The 21,925-nt window shown below is 39.6% G+C and overlaps 1 protein-coding gene across 1 annotated transcript in view; it reads right to left on the bottom strand.

The window, feature by feature from the left end:
* LOC134535371 (sushi, von Willebrand factor type A, EGF and pentraxin domain-containing protein 1-like) overlaps positions 1-21,925 on the bottom strand; it is a 93,896-nt gene that overhangs the window by 16,791 nt on the left and 55,180 nt on the right. The window contains exons 21-29 of the mRNA XM_063374444.1: positions 20,128-20,255; positions 15,156-15,255; positions 10,896-11,100; positions 8,229-8,386; positions 6,431-6,519; positions 5,712-5,821; positions 5,088-5,260; positions 1,289-1,506; positions 46-244 (exon numbers count right to left, since the gene is read on the bottom strand). Of these exons, the coding sequence (XP_063230514.1) occupies positions 46-244; positions 1,289-1,506; positions 5,088-5,260; positions 5,712-5,821; positions 6,431-6,519; positions 8,229-8,386; positions 10,896-11,100; positions 15,156-15,255; positions 20,128-20,255 (1,380 nt within the window). The remainder of the gene's footprint in view (positions 1-45; positions 245-1,288; positions 1,507-5,087; positions 5,261-5,711; positions 5,822-6,430; positions 6,520-8,228; positions 8,387-10,895; positions 11,101-15,155; positions 15,256-20,127; positions 20,256-21,925) is intronic.

The raw sequence follows: 21,925 nt of genomic DNA, 5'->3' as shown, positions 1-21,925 counted from the left end.
GTGCCGTGCCGTGCGAGAGAGAGGCCCAGCCGGACGTGTACTCACGGCGGCAGACGGGCTCCTCCCCCTCCCAGGCGCCCTGCTTGAGGCACCTGCGTCGCAGCTCGGCCACCTGCTCCCCCTCCCACAGCAGCGAGAAGCCCTCGTCGCAGCGGTACACGGCCGCGCCGCCCTGCACGGCCACGGAGCCGCGCGCGGGGGCGCCAGGCGCCGGGCAGTCCGAGCAGAACGACGAGTTCTCCACCTGCCCACACGCACAGCACATCTAGGACTGTCGCTGCATTCAGCCGCAGACCGCTCATTCACTATTTCCATTCTGTAGCTCAGCATGGCATGCGAACACAGCTTTGAACACTTGTTTTACTTCATTTGAGTGACCAAATTAAATTGTGAAACCAAAATATAGTTACATTAAATTCTTTCAAAGAAACTAAAACTAATAGAAAGTATAGCGAAGGCATCATACCAGAAGGGCGTATCAACGAAAATGCAAGTTTACAGGGAATTATGCACATACGCCCATCTAGCATGACCTGATTTCCTTTTCTTATTATATGCCATAATCCATAATGTAATAGTTCACCACCACTTAATCTAATCACATTGACCATGCGCCCTTCTGCCACAACATTTATCACATTATTAGATACCCTTACGCCAATTATCTCGATATTGCAAAAAGTGTTGATACGCCCTTCTGGTATGATGCCCTCGATACTATTCCCACTATTATTAATCTGAAAAATTTACGCTTTTGTAAGTGTAATCCATTTATTTCTCTATATGGATAGGTTTGCAAAACTAAACAATAATAATAAAATTTTAAATGTTTTACAAGTAATCATGATAAAATATAGATGGTTAATATTTATTTTTAACTTAAAGATAATTATATTAAAAATACAATGTTTCAGGTTGTAATATAACAGTGAGGTATAGAGGTAGCAAACAGTGACAGTCAGAAGAAATGGGTCATGTTAATGAGCTAAGGTCCCCACCAGGGGCGCAACAACAGGGGGGGGGCAAGGGTATTTATCCCCCCCTCTGAAACCTTGAAGTGGGGGCAAATGGGGGCAAATAAAGTGCTGTATAATCAATTTTTAGATGATAAAACTGCTTAAATAGCACCTTTTTCCACATAGAAATACAAATTTTTCCTGGGGGAGGACCCCCGGACCCCCCACTTCAATAGGGGGGATCTGTGATTCTTTATAAAAAGGTATATTGCCCCCCCTTTGGAAATTTAGTTGTTGCGCCCCTGGTCCACACCCTCCCCGCATCGCGGCACCTGCAAGTTGCCGGTGAGGCCGGAGAGGAAGTGGGCCCAGGAGAGCACGCTCCCCCCGTCCGTGGCCGGGCAGTCGGAGGCCAGCTCGCCGACGCGGCCGGGCCCGAGCGCGCGGTCCCACAGCGACACGCTCGCCATCAGGCCAGTGAAGGACTCTGCCTCGCTGAAGCCCCCGCCGGGCCGGTCCTGCTCCTGGCCCAGCACCAGCGTGCCGTTCGCTGCGGCAACCCCCGCCCGCTGACACGCGTCCTCGCGGAGCAACCGTATACTGCACTTGCCCCGTTCATACCCTCACAGAACAACCACAGACTGACAATGGATACAGACTGCACTTGCCTTGTTCATACCCTCACAGAACCACAGACTGACAATGGATACAGACTGCACTTGCCTTATGCATATCCTCACAGAACAACCACAGACTGACAATGGATACAGACTGCACTTGCCTTATGCATATCCTCACAGAACAACCACAGACTGACAATAGATACAGACTGCACTTGCCTCGTTCACACCCTCACAGAACAACCACAGACTGACAATGGATACAGACTGCACTTGCCTTGTTCATATCCTCACAGAACAACCATAGACTAACAATGGATACAGACTGCACTTTCCTTGTTCATACCCTCATAGAACAACCACAGACTGACAATGGATACAGACTGCACTTGCCTTGTTCACACCCTCACAGAACAACCACAGACTGACAATGGATACAGACTGCACTTTCCTTGTTCATACCCTCATAGAACAACCACAGACTGACAATAGATACAGACTGCACTTGCCTTGTTCATATCCTCACAGAACAACCATAGACTAACAATGGATACAGACTGCACTTTCCTTGTTCATACCCTCATAGAACAACCACAGACTGACAATAGATACAGACTGCACTTGCCTTGTTCACACCCTCACAAAACAACCACAGACTGACAATGGATACAGACTGCACTTGCCTTGTTCATATCCTCACAGAACAACCATAGACTAACAATGGATACAGACTGCACTTTCCTTGTTCATACCCTCATAGAACAACCACAGACTGACAATAGATACAGACTGCACTTGCCTTGTTCACACCCTCACAGAACAACCACAGACTGACAATGGATACAGACTGCACTTGCCTTGTTCATATCCTCACAGAACAACCATAGACTAACAATGGATACAGACTGCACTTTCCTTGCTCATACCCTCATAGAACAACCACAGACTGACAATAGATACAGACTGCACTTGCCTTGTTCATACCCTCGTAGAACAACCACAGACTGACAATGGATACAGACTGCAGTTGCCTTGTTCATACCCTCGTAGAACAACCACAGACTGACAATGGATACAGACTGCAGTTGCCTTGTTCATACCCTCGTAGAACAACCACAGACTGACAATGGATACAGACTGCACTTGCCTTGTTCATACCCTCGTAGAACAACCACAGACTGACAATGGGTACAGACTGATATTTGTCTTATGCCTATCCTCACAGAACAACCACAGACTTACAATAGATACAGACTGCACTTGCCTTATGCATATCCTCACAGAACAACCACAGACTGACAATAGATACAGACTGCACTTGCCTCGTTCACACCCTCACAGAACAACCACAGACTGACAATGGATACAGACTGCACTTGCCTTGTTCATACCCTCGTAGAACAACCACAGACTGACAACGGATACAGACTGCAGTTGCCTTGTTCATACCCTCGTAGAACAACCACAGACTGACAATGGATACAGACTGCACTTGCCTTGTTCATACCCTCGTAGAACCACAGATTGACAATGGGTACAGACTGATATTTGTCTTATGCCTATCCTCACAGAACAACCACAGACTTACAATAGATACAGACTGCACTTGCCTTATGCATATCCTCATAAAGCAACCATAGACTAACAATGGATACAGACTGATATTTGTCTTACTTGTATAACTATAGAGTAACAATAGATACAGACCGATACTGGTCTTATTCACACCCTCGTATCACAACCACAGACTGACTTCAATGTACAACATTTTGATACAGATAATTATATTTAAATGCAATAGTATTAATACATAAAATACCAGCTGAAATGAACAATGAATATAAAAAATTTCTGTGCGCATTTTCTGTGACCACCTGGAAACATGTTATTGACAGTTCTATTTACAAATTCGTAGAGACAAGATTTTATGTTTTTATACTTTCGTCCAATTTCATTTTTAAAACAGAGGACTTTGGTGATTTAGATTTATTTTTATAAAAGCTCTTTTAATAGCACTCCACCAAAATAACTGTAAAATTGATATACTGCATTTTTATGATAAAATATTTGTAATAAATGGGTCTAAAACAAAAAAACATTAAGAACAAAAATAAATTAGTGGGCTGTTGTGATTTAACAGTGATTCAATATGAAATGCATAATAAAACAAATGAAATAAGTTTTTCTCATACATTCACTTAAGTACAGATTTTTGTCCGGAAAAAGACATCCTTGAATTTCAAACATTAATGGATACCTTTTTTACAATTTGAATTGTTTTGGTTAAATCTTAAATGCTACTTAATTCCATTATATAACTTGCATTTAATTTTTATATGGTGCATTAACTTGCATTTAAAAGTTATGCAGTTTTTTACATGCTTTTTGGTGTTATTTTGTTTTTATTGCAATTCACTATATAATCTTGTCCCTAAAAATTAGCCGATAAAGTTTTGCCACAAAATGTCCTACTACACAGCTTGCATATATGCTATCTATCTATCATTGCATTAGTATTTGAGCACAATACACTATCAATGCAAAGTGTTTCAACTGTTACTACACAAAAAGTAGTTGTTTAGTGTTAAGCAGTACTATTTTTTATTTTATTTTAACTATGGTGAATATCATATGACAGTGTTTTTGTTTCACTGACAGCTTTTTAAAATAGGTACCTATTTTTTTTTTGGGAAGCAAATATCACAGGATATGTAAAATAAATATGTATGTTTAAATGTAATCACTGTTGGAACAATACTGCACAAATTGTAAAATACAAAAGAGAGGTTCTAAAATAATAAAGACGCCAGCTTCTTGTTTCAATATAAAATGGACATCACAATTTTTGTTTTAAAAAGAGCTAAGAATAGTGTTAGCGTGGGCGCAGACCCCGGGGAGGGGGGGCCAGGGGGCACAGTTCCCTGGAATCAAAAAGCCTCTCTCCGAGGGGGCCCCTTTGCGCTTGCCAAATAACTGTGGAATGGGAATGATAAACGTAATTCACTGGGAATCCTACAGATTTTCGCCCATGTGTGTTGGTAAATTTTATGATTATTACTCTTTCCTGGCATGAATAATGTGGGTATTTATTACTCTATACGTTTAGAAGTTTTTTTATTTGTTATTTTACTACGTAAGGTTTGTAATAGTATAATACATTTGTAAAAGCTGGGATTAGTAGCACTTGTCAGGGGCGCAACAACTAAATTTCCAAGGGGGGGGGGGGGGCACTATACCTTTTTATACAGAATCATTGATCCCCCCTATTAAAGTGGGGGGTCCGGGGGTCCTCCCCCGGGAAAATTTGTATTTCAAGGTGGAAAATGGTGCTATTTAAGCAGTTTTATTATCTAAAAATTGATTACACAGCACTTTCTTTGCCCCCGTTTGCCTCCACTTCAAGGTTTCAGAGGGGGGCAAAATACCCTTGTCCCCCCCTGTTGTTGCGCCCGTGCTCGTAACCTTAACTGAGCTCCGGGTGTCAACAAACAAGGCCAGGATGTTGGTTTACCCGGGATGGCGGTGCCGTTGGCCAGGCCGGACCCCCAGTCGCCCAGGAAGCCGTCCATGTAGAGCGCCCAGTCGCCCAGCGCAGAGTCCCAGCACACACACACAAAGTGCCACCAGCCGTCGTTGGCGGCGATGTCCGTGATCACTCGCTGCCCGTTCACATACAGCACAAACCTGACAATACACCTCACGCTTCTGTTCCGTCACCACGCCACTCATGAAACCACACAGTTCACCGTGCAATAACACTACTCACTCCGGGCGTTCCACAACGTCTCTGACCGGCACAGGATACAGGAGGGTGCAATGTTGGACTGACACAGGGAATACTGATGTCTAAATCCTTCAGAGACTGCTTCTTCCTTATTAAAATATTGCATGAAGGTTGGCAACACAACAACTACAACACTACTCTATATCAACACAAAATTTACGGGCCAATATGTTGGCAGGGGTAGAGAAATAAATTGCCCAGAATGATCAATACACAGATCATTACTGAAATCTAATGAAGTCACATGAAAAGCTCTCGTTCGTAGAACATCCATGTTAGGCCAAAAATTTTCAATTACTTATAAGTTATAAACTTCTCTCACAGAAATGTAGTCACACTAAAAATACATACCCATTATAATCGGTGAGGGTAAAACTGTTATCCTGATGCTTGGTAGCGTACGAGAAGATGGTGCCATAGTTGAACTGGTCTGCCGATCTCAACCAAAGACAGAGTGTCACCTGCCAAGGCAAACAACACACTAGCAGCAAAACATGAATACGTTAATAATGCTATTTAATCTTTTAAGTGCTTTTTTTTTTCCTCATTTTATAAACAGACGAGATAAAACTGTATAATACATAAACATTAGCTTAAATTAGTCCCCAAACATTCCTCCAACTGATATCTTTAACGAGTATTGGCAACACACGGGTCTTTGGGCTAACGGTAAGCAACCTAATACTGTGGATTGCAGGCATCAATGTTTCATAGCAGCAGAGACATTCTTCCTCATTTTGGCTGCCATCCTATTTGCCTTCCTCTGAAAAAGATATCACCGGCGGAGGTAAATGTTGTCCTGAGGCAGCAGCTGGGGAAGGCAACTAGGGGAGAGCGAGAGATAGCTTGCAAACACACAGCTTCAAGCTTTGCGGGAAACAGCAGAATAACACATCTGATTGGATGAGCGACAGCTTCTTATTGGAATTTATTAACACTATTATTTTATGCATTGTAAACCACTATTTGGAACATCCATACAAATGATATACATTGAAGATACGTAGGTGTTAAATGGTTCATTTAACTAGCAAGAAAAATGGTACGTTTCCCGATTGAGTAAATAATACCTGGTTTAAAGACGTCTTTGGGCCCGTCAGGATTGTATAGTCTGTTGTACTTGAAGATGGGAAGCGTAGGACCACTTTGGTGTCAATTTCTGCAAAAAAATATATATATATCATTATCTGAGTAATTTAAAGCTTAGTATGTAGAAAATGGGAGCAATACAGTTATAATATTTTTATTTTTGCAATTAATGCTTGGTCTCACACACAATGTTGATTCATTAATAATATGTAAGGGTTGATTCATAAATTTTAACAGGATGCTTCCCTTGCCTTTGTTCACCAATATTTTTAACAGATATTTACAAAGTGTAAAATAATGGGTGTAAAAAGTCATGCAAGAGTTCGTAATTATTTTCATTTGTGTGACTTTTTACACCCATTTTACACCTAGTTGTAAATATTCATGAAAGAACAACAAATCATGTCGGAGATTCAGAAAGAGCCCTAAGTTGACATCGACCGGGGCTACGCCTCTCCCTCAAACCCGATGTGCCTTGGCCCGCTAACCTATCACCACCCACCAACATCCTCTATGGCCGCCACGTATTTTTAAACCTTCCGCCTGCTGTATGCATGTGCGCACCACTCCGGCACTGCAAGAAGCATATGTAGAGCGTGTGCCACGTACCATAATAATATTTAATCAACTAATAAATATTATAATAAATTTTTTACTTTACATTTTACACCTCACGTGTCCATGTTATTCAGGTTAGTATAATGACAGAGTGGTACCACTTGCAAGAATTTCGGAACACACCCTCATTTGAACGGTTTAATTTTAAACTTTAAAACTAACATGGCATGTGAGACCAAGCCTCAAGAAGACAAACAACCTACACATGGACGTATCAGTTCTTCATGCTTATGAAAAAAAAAAAAAAAAAAACAATATGCTTGGCTTGTGATTTATTTGTAACATTTTTCTGAAAAAAAAAATATGTATGTATCTTTACTCGTGGAAAATTTAAACTCACATGTTCTCACATGTTGTTTCCCTTCCCAGCTGAGGCAGGTTCAGCGTGGATGGAATGGGGCTGACGATTGAAACTGACTGTCCTCACTTGAGGACAGACCCATCGTGCCGATCAGCCTGAGTAATGTGAGGAGTGAGACGAGGTGAGGCAGGAGTGAAGCTGGGGCAGGTTGCATTGGTGGGCAAACGAGAGCACACCAAGAAAATCCACAGTCTCACTGCAACGTCCACCACGTTTCACACTTGTGGATAGACCCAGGTTTGACTTGCCAGGAATCAAACCCAGATTGCCCGACATAAGAGGCAACCACAGTGGTCCTCTTTTGCCAGGTCGTACATAGTTGTTACCGTCATTAAAACTGCCATGGATATTTCAATTGCAGCACAGCCTTAACAAGTTCAGGAGAACCGTTATGAATATTGCCTACTTTCGTAGAGAATATGATGATACCAATTATAGCATATAGGTGTGAGTACCAGATTACGTAGTACCCCTCCCTACCCCCCCCCCCCCCCTCTAAACTTGCTAACACTCTTCCCCTAAAAGTCTGAAGAAATTTTATGTGGTTGGCACGGAAACATATTTTTATAAATGTTGAACAATCTAAAAGTGCGGCGTTATTTAATTTTTCCTTGTAAAAATTATGTTATTACTGTAGTTCGCACACCTATAAAACTCATGGTCCAGCTACTTATTTTGTTAATAACTAAGCCTGGCGGTGGTGCTTAAGCACTTGTGGTGGCTTCGTTGTGCACAGCTACGATGACATTCGACCATACCCGGCGCGACGGGCAGGCACTAAAACACGGACGTGCACTGACCTCTCTCGCACAGCGTCCCGGAGTGCGGGGGGTCGCACAGGCAGCGGAACCCCGCGGGCAGGTCTTGGCACTGGCCGCCGTGCCGGCACGGCTGCGACAGGCAGTCGTCCACGTCCACCTCGCAGCGCGGACCAGAGTAGCCGGCCGGGCACTCGCAGCTGCGCGGCAAAACCCGACACGCGCACTCTCACGCGCTTGTCTGCGGAGCTGCACGGCAGGCACTATCATTTGTCGTAGCTGTGTTCATAAAGTTGGGGGGGTTCGGCGGTCCTCCACCGGAAAAATTTTGATTTTCAAAGTGCAAAATAGTGCTTTTTAAGCAGTTTTTTTATCTAACCGTTGGATACATCGATGTTAAAATTATTATTGCTTCCTTAAGATAAAATTTGATGAGCGAAGAAATTACAAATAAAGTTGGGCAGAATAATATTATAAAATAAAAATATCACGGTCTAGAAAGTTGGGGGGGGACAGTCCCCTCCACCCAAAAAGTTCAGGGGAACACGTCCCCCCTGTCTCCCCCCCCCCCCCGGTTCCTACGCCCCCGGGGCACTACACTCTCGTCATTGACAGTGGAACTAGCAGTGGCGGCTAATAAGGGCAGCTCCAGGGCCCCACACCTAGCATGCTCGTTCCCTGTGTGTTCATGTGTTCATCTTTTTTCAACAGCATCCAACGTACATCAGCAAACAGTTTTAATGGAAATACCATAAAAATAAATTTTATACCGTACAATGGTGCATGTCCGTGAAATTGTTTCAAAAAAAAAAGGTTTAACGGGTTAAAGTCCACTTGCCAACTTAACGGCCAGCATTACTGATGCACCTTTCATGTAAAAGGTTTGTCCTTCAAATCGTATAATTATATTCATAACATAATGTAATGACAGATTTCAATAATACTTAATTCTTTTTTTGTCATCATTATTTTTTTTGTATTTTTAAATAAATTAGCAAAACGTTTTGAGTTCCTGGTTGGCTTAAAAAGTTGTTTTTGTATAACCCCTTCCTTTCTCCAGTATGGCCTCTCTCTCGGAAATATTGTAGCTTCCCCCCCCCCCCCCCCCCCACCAATACAATAACTAAAAGAATGAACTGGAGTGATATCAGTAAACTCCAGCCAGCTTCCCCTCCTTCTTCAAGTATTTTCTTTCAAAATTTCTAACCCATTACCTGCAACAATCGTCGAGAGTTTTTTATGTTTGTACAAGGAACAGTCGTCGTCTTAGCCGGGCACAAAAACGACTTATTACAGTTTTACTGTTCGATATTCCACCTTGCTGGTCAGTCTACATCAGTGAAGATTAACTGGCAACTAGTGGGCCGGATCCGTCCCGCGACAAATTTTTCAACGGCCCACCTATGGGACCCGCCTAATCAAAGGTGTGTTTGTGTTTGTAAGGTGGGATGGTAAGTGCAATGTTCACTGGTGCTTCTGGCATGACATCTCGTCTAAGCACATGGCTCTGAACCGGCGCACCGTCTTCTCGTCGTGCACAGGATGACTATGAAATTTGAGCGGTGACCGTAACATTAGATGGCGGAGAAATGAAGATAAAAGTGTAACGCCCTTGGGTGCTTTCAATAATCTTTACCTGGCGTTTCATGTCTAAATATTACTCAAACACGACATTTAGCTCTTTTCACACTCCTAAAAATACAGCTTAAAAAAAAAAATACTGAAAAATAACTACCCATCCCCCCTCAGAGCATGCTTAAATACTTTTCGTAAACAGACACAACTTGGATATCTTGAGAAGACGGTGGTTTCTTCTGAAGCTCTTCACACCATATGTGTGCCCAGGTAGGTGGGCATATTAAAAGAATCTTTCAATAAACTATTATTACCAGGAATTCTATCATGCATTAGCTATCTTTGTTTGCAAAAGATGTAAAATAAGTTGTTAGACACTGTTATTGAGCCATATTCTCTCAGAAGTATTGAAAAAAAAGTACCTATTTTTTGCAATATATATATATATATCTTAAGAATATTATATATTATATATATATATATATATATATATATATATATATATATATATATATATATATTGTTCTTGTGGTAACTATTCTTAGATTTAAAATTTTTTTTTAATTTTATTTGTGTCATAATATTCTTAAGATTGATTTATATCTTATGCCATGTATTTTTTTTTTAATTATTAGACATCAAAAAATTATTTTCAGCATAATTTTATTTAATTCATTTGTGTCTGGCCCTCGGATTAGTTTCGTAAATGATGTCTGGCCCTTGAAAAGCATTGGCGTAGCTGTGTTCATAAAGTTGGGGGGGGACAAATAATGATTTTGATGTCATGTAAACCCATTCCCCTCTTACTAAGACAGGGGTCCGGGGGTCCTCCACAGGGAAATTTTGATTTTAAAAGTGCAAAATAGCGCTTTTCAAGCAGTTTTTGTATCCAACCATTGGATACATCGATGTTAAAATTATTATTGTTTCCTTAAGATAAAATTTGATGAGTGAAGAAATTACAAATAAAGAATGGCAGAATAACATTATAAAATAAAAATATCACGGTCTAGAAAGTTGGGGCGGACAGACCCCTCCACCCAAAAAGTTCAGGGGGACCACGTCCCCCCTGTCCCCCCTGGTTCCTACGCCCCTGTTGAAAAGGCTGGTCTGGATCATCGACTTGTCGCACACCTGTAGTTGGCGTAGCCGCTGATGCAAGAGCCGCCATTGTCGCACGGCTGCACCTCGCAGGGGTCCGCCCACTCCTCCTCGCAGTGCGCGCCCGCGAAGCCCGGCAGGCACTCGCACGAGTACGTGGCCACTCCGTCCACGCACAGCCCCTCGTTCATGCACGGCAGCGCCGCACACTCGTCCGTGTCCTCCTCGCACCGGTCGCCTGTGCACCACGACCCCCCTCTCTCCTCAGCTCGCCCGCTTCGCAAGGCTCCGGCTCACACGACACGGTCATTGCTAGAGACTAGATTTCATAGTACTACCTGTTTTTAGGACAATTTTATTTTTAAAACAATTTTTCACGGTATTACCTATTTTTAGGACAATTTCTTTTTTAAAACAAGATTTCACTGTATTACCTATTTTTAGGACAATTTCTTTTTTAAAACAAGATTTCACTGTATTACCTATTTTTAGGACAATTTTATTTTTAAAACGATATTTCACGGTATTACCTATTTTTAGGACAATTTCTTTTTTAAAACAAGATTTCAAGGTATTACCTATTTTTAGGACAATTTCTATTTTAAAACAAGATTTCATGGTATTAACTATTTTTAAGACAATTTTATTTTTAAAACAAGATTTAAAGGTATTACCTATTTTTAGGACAATTTCATTTTTAAAACAGGATATTTTAGTGTTATTTCAGCTTATTCATAAAAAAGCATATGGTTTGACAAATATGACACTTAAATGTTACATGAAACAGATTTTTACCAAAACAGTGTCATTTTGCCTCCTTAACTTCGCCACTTAAAATAAGGCAATAAATAAATAAATATGATGCACTAATACAATATTGTAATAGGCATAGTCAACTACTCGGAACTCTAAAAATAAATAGGCAATTCCTTGTGTATTTAAAAAAAAAATGTGTTGTCTGTAAAGACGGTTTACGGACGATAGTTTAATGTGACAACGTAATAACAAATATTGATGAAATGTTTGATCCAGAAGAAAAGGAAATATCATATTCGGCCTGAGACTGAGCCGTAATAGGTTTTCGCAACCAATCCCGTTAGGCATTAAAAATATTATATTCTTTAAGGAAGATTTTTTTTTTTAATTTTTCTATCTTTTGTATGATAAAATCTACCTCTGCATTCTGTTATGAATAAAATTGAATCATTTTTATTGAATTATCACTATTTTGTGTGGATACAAAGGAGTGAAATGAAATGTACAATTTAATTAATAAATTTACTTTTATTTGCATTCATTAATTCAAATATATTTAATACTTTTGAAATGTTGCGTGCGCCGTATTTATTTTTACAAGTAAAAAAAATTCGCAACTTCCAGGACTCGAACCGATAATCTAAGAATTGGAAGTTAGCCGTGCTGACCGCATGACCAAGAAACCACACTTGAAAAAATAGTAGTTTCAGATGTTATATACAAAACATTTTGTTCACGGCAGGGGAATAATATTATTTCGTTTTTATAACACGATTTTATAACAAATACGCATCCCAAATACACCAAACTTATTTATAATGTTACAATATTTTTTAAAACTGCGCAAAAGATCCCGTGTGTAATTTGAATTATCATGTGTAACTGTAAAACACCATTGTTCGTTAAAAACTTATTTGAATATTCAACATTACTTTTAAATAACCGTACCGATTGTGCTGAAAATCGGTGGACGATCGTTAAATTACATAATATTAATAATTCAAATGACGAAAATATGATTGAAAAGTCAAATCGATGGTTGTTCCAATCGAGTGGAATAGAGATGCCACGCATGCGTACAATGAGCATGAAGAGAGATGCCACGCATGCGTACAATGAGCAAACAGGACACATCCGTAGTGGGACACTTTTTCGTGCGTGCAGCCGGCGTTCATCGATTTATTAGACGTTGTCACGTCAAAAAGTACGAACATTGTTATGTAAAAATATGTTACTAATAAGAGTTGCAATTTAAAAAAAATTTTATTGGAAATGGTTATCAATTATTTTTTTGTTTTATTTGCATTTTGATTCTTTATGGCCTATTATTTGCATTTTGATGCTACATGGTGTATTGACAAGCTTTTTGGTGCTATTTTGATTTTATTTCCTTTTACCATAAAATCTTATCCTTTGTTATTACAGTAGAACCCTGCTATAATGTTCCTGCATATAATGTTTTCCTGCTTATAATGTCATATTTTTAAAGTCCCATTATTTCCCCCATAAGGACAATGTATTTATTTCCTGCATATAACGTTCATAAATAGTGTAATTTCCTGCTTATAATGTTTGCTTTCTACTTTCTAACATTCAGTAAATGGGGAAAAAATGTTTTAAAACCAAATTATTCCAACATTTACGATAAAAAGTTTCCTTTATGTATGTTTATGTTTACAATCACTGCCATACAATACACGAAGTTTGTTAAAATACAATTTTATGCAATATGCTGAAGGTACACAATGATCATAGTTACGTGTCAGTTGGCACCCTTAGTCAACTCTTCTCTTCCTTGCCATTCCAGTGGGTATTCAGATGCACGTTCATAGTCCTACGATATTTAAGTTGCCAACCATTGAGCGAGGGCATAACTAAAAGTGTTTTCTATTGCAATTTAACCAGGGAACAAGAAGAAGTTGAAAAATTGTTGGCTTGTTTCAGAAAATTCATGTATCAAGTATAATATCTTTGGTATTAACATTTTAACATTGGTATTACATAGCTTGGTGAGTCCATTGGTACAAAGCTTGAACATTGTTAAGTGCTAAATTGAGATTTCCTGCTTATAACGTTTTCCTGCTTATAATGTTTTTTTCTTGTGCTCCCTTGAAAAACATTATAACAGGGTTCTACTGTACTTAAGTTTAACGTTTATTCTTGTAAATTTATCATGATAGTTCTTTTGTATTTGTTACTTGGTCACATTTCTTGTCCCTGTCAACGTTATCTGCAAGGTGATGTCACGTGGCATCTTGCCATCATTAGATTATACTTAGTAATCTGCACTGCAAATAACGCCGTTAAATACTGGTAGAAATGTCAAGGAAATGAAATAGGTACGGAACACGGGAAGAGAGAAACTCCCTAAAGCTCTCTGATTTCAGCTGCCCAACAGGTTGCTGATCATCACAAGAACCCGCACCAGTTAGTATCATCTCGAGATCTCTGAGACTCAAGTCCGTTTGAGGAAAGCATCTAACAAACATTTAATATCGGAATGCTAGTTCTGTGCTCTCGTTTTGACTCTAAATAATAATATTTGGAGAGTGATGATGGTACATAAGCACGTTTCCACAATTATTTTTACATATGATAAATCTGGTAAGTAGGTAATCTTGTAAGCAGCAGAGGAACAACTTTATTAGATAGTGTGCCATCAAATGATAACTTCACAGCTGAAAATCTTGTACAGGTGAGATGACAATGGTAAGACTGCGTGTTCGATAATTGCCTTGCTCATAGGTGCAGTGTAGCATCTGATGCAGCAGCAAGTGTCATCCTTAGCACCCCACAACTCTAGATTTCTAACATGCAACATTAGCTCCAGGCAGATGGTAGTGTGTACATCCTCACCTTTCAGTACTCGCCAGAGATATGTATCATCTAACTTCGGTAACAAGCAAATTTGTGTGTTCTCATGTGCAAATATACTTATAATACGATACTAGGACATGAACTTTAACATAGAATTCTTTAAAATAATGTCAAGCATGATAAATATACACAAATTGTGTTTTTTCTCAACTAAATTTGTGGATGCGAATCACACGAAGTTGCCACACCCGCCACTAGAATTCACTGCCAGAGTAGATAAGTTGACTATCGAATCACTCAATCTGCGGAGCAAAATTTAAAATTTATAATGAATCAGCTCTGATAAAAGTGATAAAGACTTGAAAACATACTAAACTCCGGTTTTTAACCTGATTTTCGACAAGGAATTTTATTAAAATACTGCCCATCTTGTTCAAATTCACTGAACAGTTAATACTTTAAAGTTTCTCTTTGGCTTAGCACCTTCCACCACAGATGGCAGCAATGTGGTTGGTTACACATTTCCGTTCCTTGTCTTCCGTTGCTTTCAAAATATTAGATCAATAATAACCAAAATCACTCTCGTGAACTAACTAGTAATCTAAAAAAACACCAATGGCACTCAAACCCACCACCCCAGATTAAGCGGTCAGGAACATTGACAACATACCAATACTGAACTTAAGCAGAAACTGGGCCTAACATTGACGAAGAGCTTACCTTGAAAGCCGTCAGCACATAAGCAGACGTATTCGTTTAGGGAGTCCACGCAGGAACCTCCGTTGAGGCATGGACTGGATTCACACTCGTCTACATCAGTCTGCAGCAAGGAGGATCAGACAAAGGATAAATGTAATCTTTAAAAAACACTTTGTTTTACATATTATGCACATTTTCATTAGTATAGTAAGTCCTTGATTAGCTGACACTTGTTTTAAGGGACGTTTGTCATAACGGACACTATATTTTGTTGCCTTTAATTTGGTAAACAAACGCCAAACTCATTACTGCTGACATTTCCACATCCCAACTTACGAACGGGCAGGGTTGGTACTTCTGGAATATTCTGTATATACACTTGTTATCAGAAAGCTGACTGCTCACTCACATGAGTAATTCTTGCATGCATACACAATGTTTATAGAAAGATGATGCTATTATTTTAAAAGAGTGTCTGGCTACCTTTATTCAAATACCTGTAAAAAAAGAGGGGACGACGCAGCACTAATATTTACGATACTCATGGCAACAGTGCATATATCAGTCAACACATCCCTTCCACCAGCCTAGCCCATCACACGTGCCTTATCCAAGCTACAAGGTTTTGATATATTGGCTGTGCTGCAACGTGTAATCCCACCGCACCACCCGGCACAATGGCGTCGCCAGGGGGGGGGGGGTAGGGGGGGCAGTTTCCCCCCCCCTAGAGCCCTAGATATTCAAAAAAAGTAGGCAAATGCAAAAAAATACATACTTTCCCCCACAACTTGCCCCCCCCCCCCCCCCCTAGGCCATCGGCTGGCCATCGGCTGGCGACGCCCTGTCCCGGCAGTCTAGTTTTTCCATCGCATGTTAATAAGATTTTCTACCATTCATTACACACTGGGTTGCGTTCCTTAAAATAATAATTTCATTCTGAATTTTATTATGTATTGAGAGATAGTCAAATAATAAAGGCTTTTTCACCTAAAAGCTCTATTATAATAAAAAAATTGAAACAAAAAAAATTCCCATCATGCGAAAAACAGGGTATGTACCTACATAGGTAAATTTTATTTGAATTCATTAATGTCTATACATAATAATGTTGTCAAATTGAGCTTGTTTATGATGTTTATGATCCAAAATGTAGGTATTTTTTGAAGGTCTAGGAATATAACTTGGGACATACGTGACTTAATAAACCTTATCATCAGAAACTAAGGCTTTATTAAGCACAAAACATGACTTAGATTGTTACATGAATTAATACATAGATTTGAATAAGAGGTAATATTGAAGGTTAAACAATGTTCATGCAAAGAGGTTGCTAAGAGGTTGCTAAGAGGTTAAAACCAATATCACCACATTCGCCCCCTCTTCATTTAAGGACATAGTCCTTGAGATATTCAGAAGGTCTAGTGGTGCGGGAAGATCTCCGGAGTGGAGGTTGAGGTCTGGGAGGAGATCTGGGTGGAGTCCGAATTGGGTTCACTTGAGGTAGGTCTTGATCATTCATGTTCTTCGCAGGTGAATCTTCTGGAGTGAGGTTCAGCTGGGTGTCTTCAGATGCTTCAGTGTGTTGATTAGGATCATCAGCGAGGTTTGGAAAATTCACGTCTTCTAAGTTAGATTCATTGTTGACAATATCCCCTGCAGGAGCGAGATGCCTGAGGTTGACTGTTGTCTCCTTACCATCTGGAAGTTGAACCAGAGCATAGTCAGGGTTCGCCTCAAGCAGAGTTACTTCTTGCACCAGGGGGTCATATTTACTCTGACGGACGTGATTCTTCATTAGAATTTTCCCTGGTGTAGTAAGCCACGAAGGAAGAGTAACTCCAGAACTGGCCCTTCTCTTATGGTAGAACATACGTTCGTGGGGTGTAGCGTTAGTAGCAGTACAGAGCAGTGTGCGGATGGAGTGCAACGCTTCAGGTAACACCTTCTCCCACTGCGTTATCACGAGTCCCTTCGTTTTCAGCGCCAGCGATACAGTTCTCCATATTATCCCATTGTAACGTTCTACTTGGCCATTTCCACACGGATTGTATGGTGTAGTACGACTAGTAGCAACTCCATTGGAATGTAGGAATGATTGAAGTTCTCTGGATATAAAGGATGTGCCTCTGTCTGTGTGAATGTATGAAGGATATCCGAAGAGTGTAAAGATCTGATTTAGTGCTTGAATGACGGTTGTGGAGGATAGGTCGTTGCAAGGGATGGCAAAAGGGAACCTGGAGTACTCGTCGACTACCGTTAACAGATATTTCCGAGGAGTGTTGGATGGTAATGGTCCCTTAAAATCAACGCTGAGCCGTTCGAAGGGTGCGGTGGCCTTGATGAGGGTGCTCCGCTTGTTGTGAAAGCGAGGTTTGATTTCGGAGCATGTTCTGCAGGAAGACGTGACTCGGCGTATCTCGTCGATGGAGTAGGGAAGGTTCTGATTCTTCACCCAGTGAGCCATCCGGGTGATCCCTGGGTGACACAAAGCCTTGTGGTAGTGGACAAGTCTGTCGAAGGTATGGAGCGAGCCGCAAGTCCTAGAGAGAGCGTCAGCCGCCACGTTCTCCTTCCCCGGTCTGTAGATGATGTCATAGTTGTAAGGAGCAAATTCTAACCGCCATCTTGTAAATTTTTCGTTCTTGATTTTCCCAGGATGCCGAATGTTAAACATGTAAGAAATAGACTTCTGGTCGGTTATAAGTTGAAACTTTCTTCCTATCAAGTAATGCCTCCACTTCCGAAGGGCTTCAATGATCGCATAAGCTTCCTTCTCGACAGCTGAATGGTGTTGTTCGCTCTTAGTGAGGGTTCTCGAGAAGAAGGCTACTGGTCTCTTGTTTTGAGTCAGAGTGGCGGCGATGGCGACGTCAGAGGCATCTGTTTCGACGCAGAATGGGATGTCTTCCTCTACGTTAACGACGAAGGATTTAACTATGCAGTTCCGTAAATTGTTGAAGTCTTGGATTAGTTCAGGGGCCATGGGAAATACTTTACAGTTCACTAATCTACGTATTTTATCTGAAAATTTTGGAATCCATTTAGAATAATAAGCGAACATCCCTAGTGCTCGTTGCAAGGATGCTTTGTTTCTAGGGATAGGGAAATCAATCAGTGGCTTAAGTCTGTCGGGATCTGGTTTGAGTATATTGTTTTCGATGAGATAACCGAGGAGCTTAAGAGACTTCAAATTGAAATGGGATTTTTCTTGATTAATGGTTAAATTATATTTCTTGCAGACGTCTAAAAATTTTCGTAGATTGGAGTCGTGTTCAGATTGGTCTTTTCCGCTCACCGTCACATCGTCCAAGTAGATGCCAACTCCTCGTGTCTATTAGCCCTTCAGCTGGAAAACCATTTACTTTCAGTTTGACAATGGTTTTGGAAAGGCTAGTTGGAGAAGCAGCTGATGTTTTGGAAGATGTTGGTTTGGTCTTACGATTACGATTAGATTGGTTAGTAGGGAAAACCAGAGACTTAGCAGGAAGGCAAGCAATAGTTGAGAAGTCAAAAGAGTGAATCTAGCTTTTCGATTGCAGACGCATAAGAAGTACATTCGCTAATAAGTTCGTATATACTGTGACTCACGTGATTGTAGAGTAGTAACAGCTTATCAGATTCAGAAGCCTTGATTGAAGCTGTGAAGACTTTGAATGTTTTCTTCCAGTGATTCCATTGTGAGGAGCTTTTCCCAGTTGTGTGATCTGCTTCAAATCTCTCGGGCTTGAAATACTTGTCCATTGTTTGTATTAAATGTTTCTTGGTAAAATGTGCTTAATAAATTGACATAATAAACCTTATCATCAGAAACTAAGGCTTTATTAAGCACAAAACATGACTTAGATTGTTACATGAATTAATACATAGATTTGAATAAGAGGTAATATTGAAGGTTAAACAATGTTCATGCAAAGAGGTTGCTAAGAGGTTGCTAAGAGGTTAAAACCAATATCACCACAATACGTATAACATTACTCCTCCTTATGGGATAACATGGTATAATTAATTGATGTATTGCTTAACGGACAATTTCTGGGAACATAACCTGTCCGTTAATGGAGGACTTACTGTACCTGCTCAATATTAGGTTTTAAAGCATCTTACAACTCTTTAATTAGGTAGTATTAATGTGTCTCAAATGTTGTTTTTCTTTCTCAGTCAGAAAAGAAATATTTTTTGAAAGTTTAGGATGAACACATAAAATCTATTAAATATGTGTAATTTTCAGTGTGTAATGTGTGAAGGGTAACAAAATATTTTAATGCATTAAGTACTTTAAAAGAACTTACAATATTTTGTCATAATACTAACATGCAGCTGGTTGATTTTAATTCAAACAACTAATATCTGTGCAGTAAAATGCTTAATTTATTCAATTACTTAATAAAAAAAACTGGTTTTGAGTATACCTATATCAACTAATTACATTTTGTAGGTTTTAGTCGCGTCAAAGGTGAAAGGTTCACCGACGTTTCGGTCGACAATGCAGTCACCATCTTCAGAGGGGGAGACTGTTACCCTGAAGATGGTGACTACAATTTCAACCAAAACATCGGAGAACCCTATGTTTTCGACGCGGCAGCTATGCAACCTCAGACAATGGCCGCAAAAGCCTTCAATGCTTGGGCTTTGCTTTTCGAGCTTTTAAAATTACTGCACGTGTATTTTTTTTTCTTTCCAGTGGGTGAAAGTCACTTCTCTCATATAACAAGAAGTTACACTTTCTTAGACAATATGCAAAATATTTTTACTCCACCATATAAACGTCATTAAAACCTTTATTATGATCTCAGTATAACATCTTAAAATAATATTAAAACTGTTTTTTTGTGTTTTACTGTTAGGTTTCTACGAAACTGTATTCAAGCGCTCACGTAAAACTATGAGTGACAGATCTGAATGGGCTTCATGTTCGCAAACTCTAAATTCTTGCCCACCGTCCTTCAACGAGGATAAACGAGCACGGGTCCTGGGGAGAATCCACCCGTCTCACCTCACACGAGAGCCCCGTGAACCCGGGCGGACAGGAGCAGGTGTAGCTCGGGCCATGGCTGGAGCACGTTCCCCCGTGCAGGCACGGAGAAGACTCGCAGCTGTCCACTTCTTCCTCACACAACGAACCTGCGAATCCCAGTCAATAATCATAACCCTTAAATACCAGTAACCACCACAGTTAAATAGCCAAGGCCATCGAAAAAAACCATGGGCTCAGAGGCAAATCAATTTGTTAGGCCCCTTCACTATTATCAAATATACAACTTTTCAAACTTTTAAAAAATATATGAGACTGTAAATGTTACAGTGGCCATAACTGTAAACGTCACCTGTGCCAATTACATTACTCGTAAAGTTTCCTATAAATTATTTTAACAATAGACTTGTAATTTTCATCCTTTCAGGATGAACCCAAAAAAAAATTTAAAAAATCCCAACATTCAACTGTAGCCACTGGGATTTTAACCCCCCACCCTTTTCCCAAATATGGTTACTTCACAACATCTTGATGACCCTTTAAACAGCTAAGGTTTCATCCATTTGGAATGTAAATTTTAGGCCATATGGTAATATTAATCTTTGATTATTTTTAGGGATGTGCGAAAGTGACTTTATCCACACGAAATGAAAGTGAAAGAAAATTTATCAAGTTTCGCGAAAGTGAAACGAAAATGAATTTTTCTATGAGATAAATATATTCTTAACGAAAGTTAAGCGAAATTTTTTAATTAACAAAGAAAAAAAGTGCCCCAAAATTTGCTCTTCAGTAATAAATTCTATTACATAAATCATTTTGGTACCTTTTGATGTATATATAAATATTACTATTTAATAAAATCAACATCCGCCCTAGACCACACAACACAGCCCCATGTCACTCGTAAATTTCAAGAATCAATCCAGATCTTTCAGCACACAGAGTATTTCCTTTACAGTCGTAATGTCGCAGTCTATGATAATATATTTATCACGTGCATGGTACTGATGAAAAAAATACGTGAATACTGCGGAACGGCCACCATCTTGCACCACTGTCACACATGGCTAGCTCAGGAAGCTGTAAACTAGGCAATGGACATGGTCAAAACAAAACATAACAAATGGTTGCTGCCAAGTGGTCATTACATGCAGTGACTTGTTGACCTTTTTGTCTAATTGGCTGTATATTATGAGGATTTTATATGCCAGTCAGAGTATGTAAAATTTAAATAAAGCAGACGACAATGTTTTTGTTTGGCTGTGCGCAAATAAAAGTAGGTACGTTCTTTGTTTATGTGTATACGGTAAATACTAAATAGTGTACTAACAGTTCTGGAATGTATGTTTTACGAATATAGTACCTACACTACTGTTTGAAAGCAAATGAATCAGGTAATTTTTCAAATATTGCATGATTTTGTTTTGATACCTAGGCCTACTGTAATCACGGTTAAATTTTATTTACTTTATCTGCCATGTTTGTTCAAATTATGATTTTACCGTATTTTCATTAACGTGAGTTTTTTTCATCACCACGTAAATTAATCTTAATGGAAATCTTTTTTCTAATTAATGTCTTTATATGATTTGCATATGTTATTACATTATTAGTAATAACAAGCAAATCATATAAAGACATTACAGTAGAATCTCAGTGCTAAGTACTTACAGGTACCTCAAGTTTTTGTACTTAGCACTGAAACATGCATACATATCTTTACAAAGAGAAAAAAATATATAAAAAAATAGCTACAGGAGAGCCGCAATGCCATATGTATTCGCAACTGCGACTTGCTTTTTTCCCCGTGTCTAGTTCT

The sequence above is a fragment of the Bacillus rossius genome, chromosome 8, assembly GCF_032445375.1.
Source record: "Bacillus rossius redtenbacheri isolate Brsri chromosome 8, Brsri_v3, whole genome shotgun sequence".
NCBI lineage: Eukaryota > Metazoa > Arthropoda > Insecta > Phasmatodea > Bacillidae > Bacillus > Bacillus rossius.
This window is presented reverse-complemented; position numbering and strand designations above follow the sequence as displayed.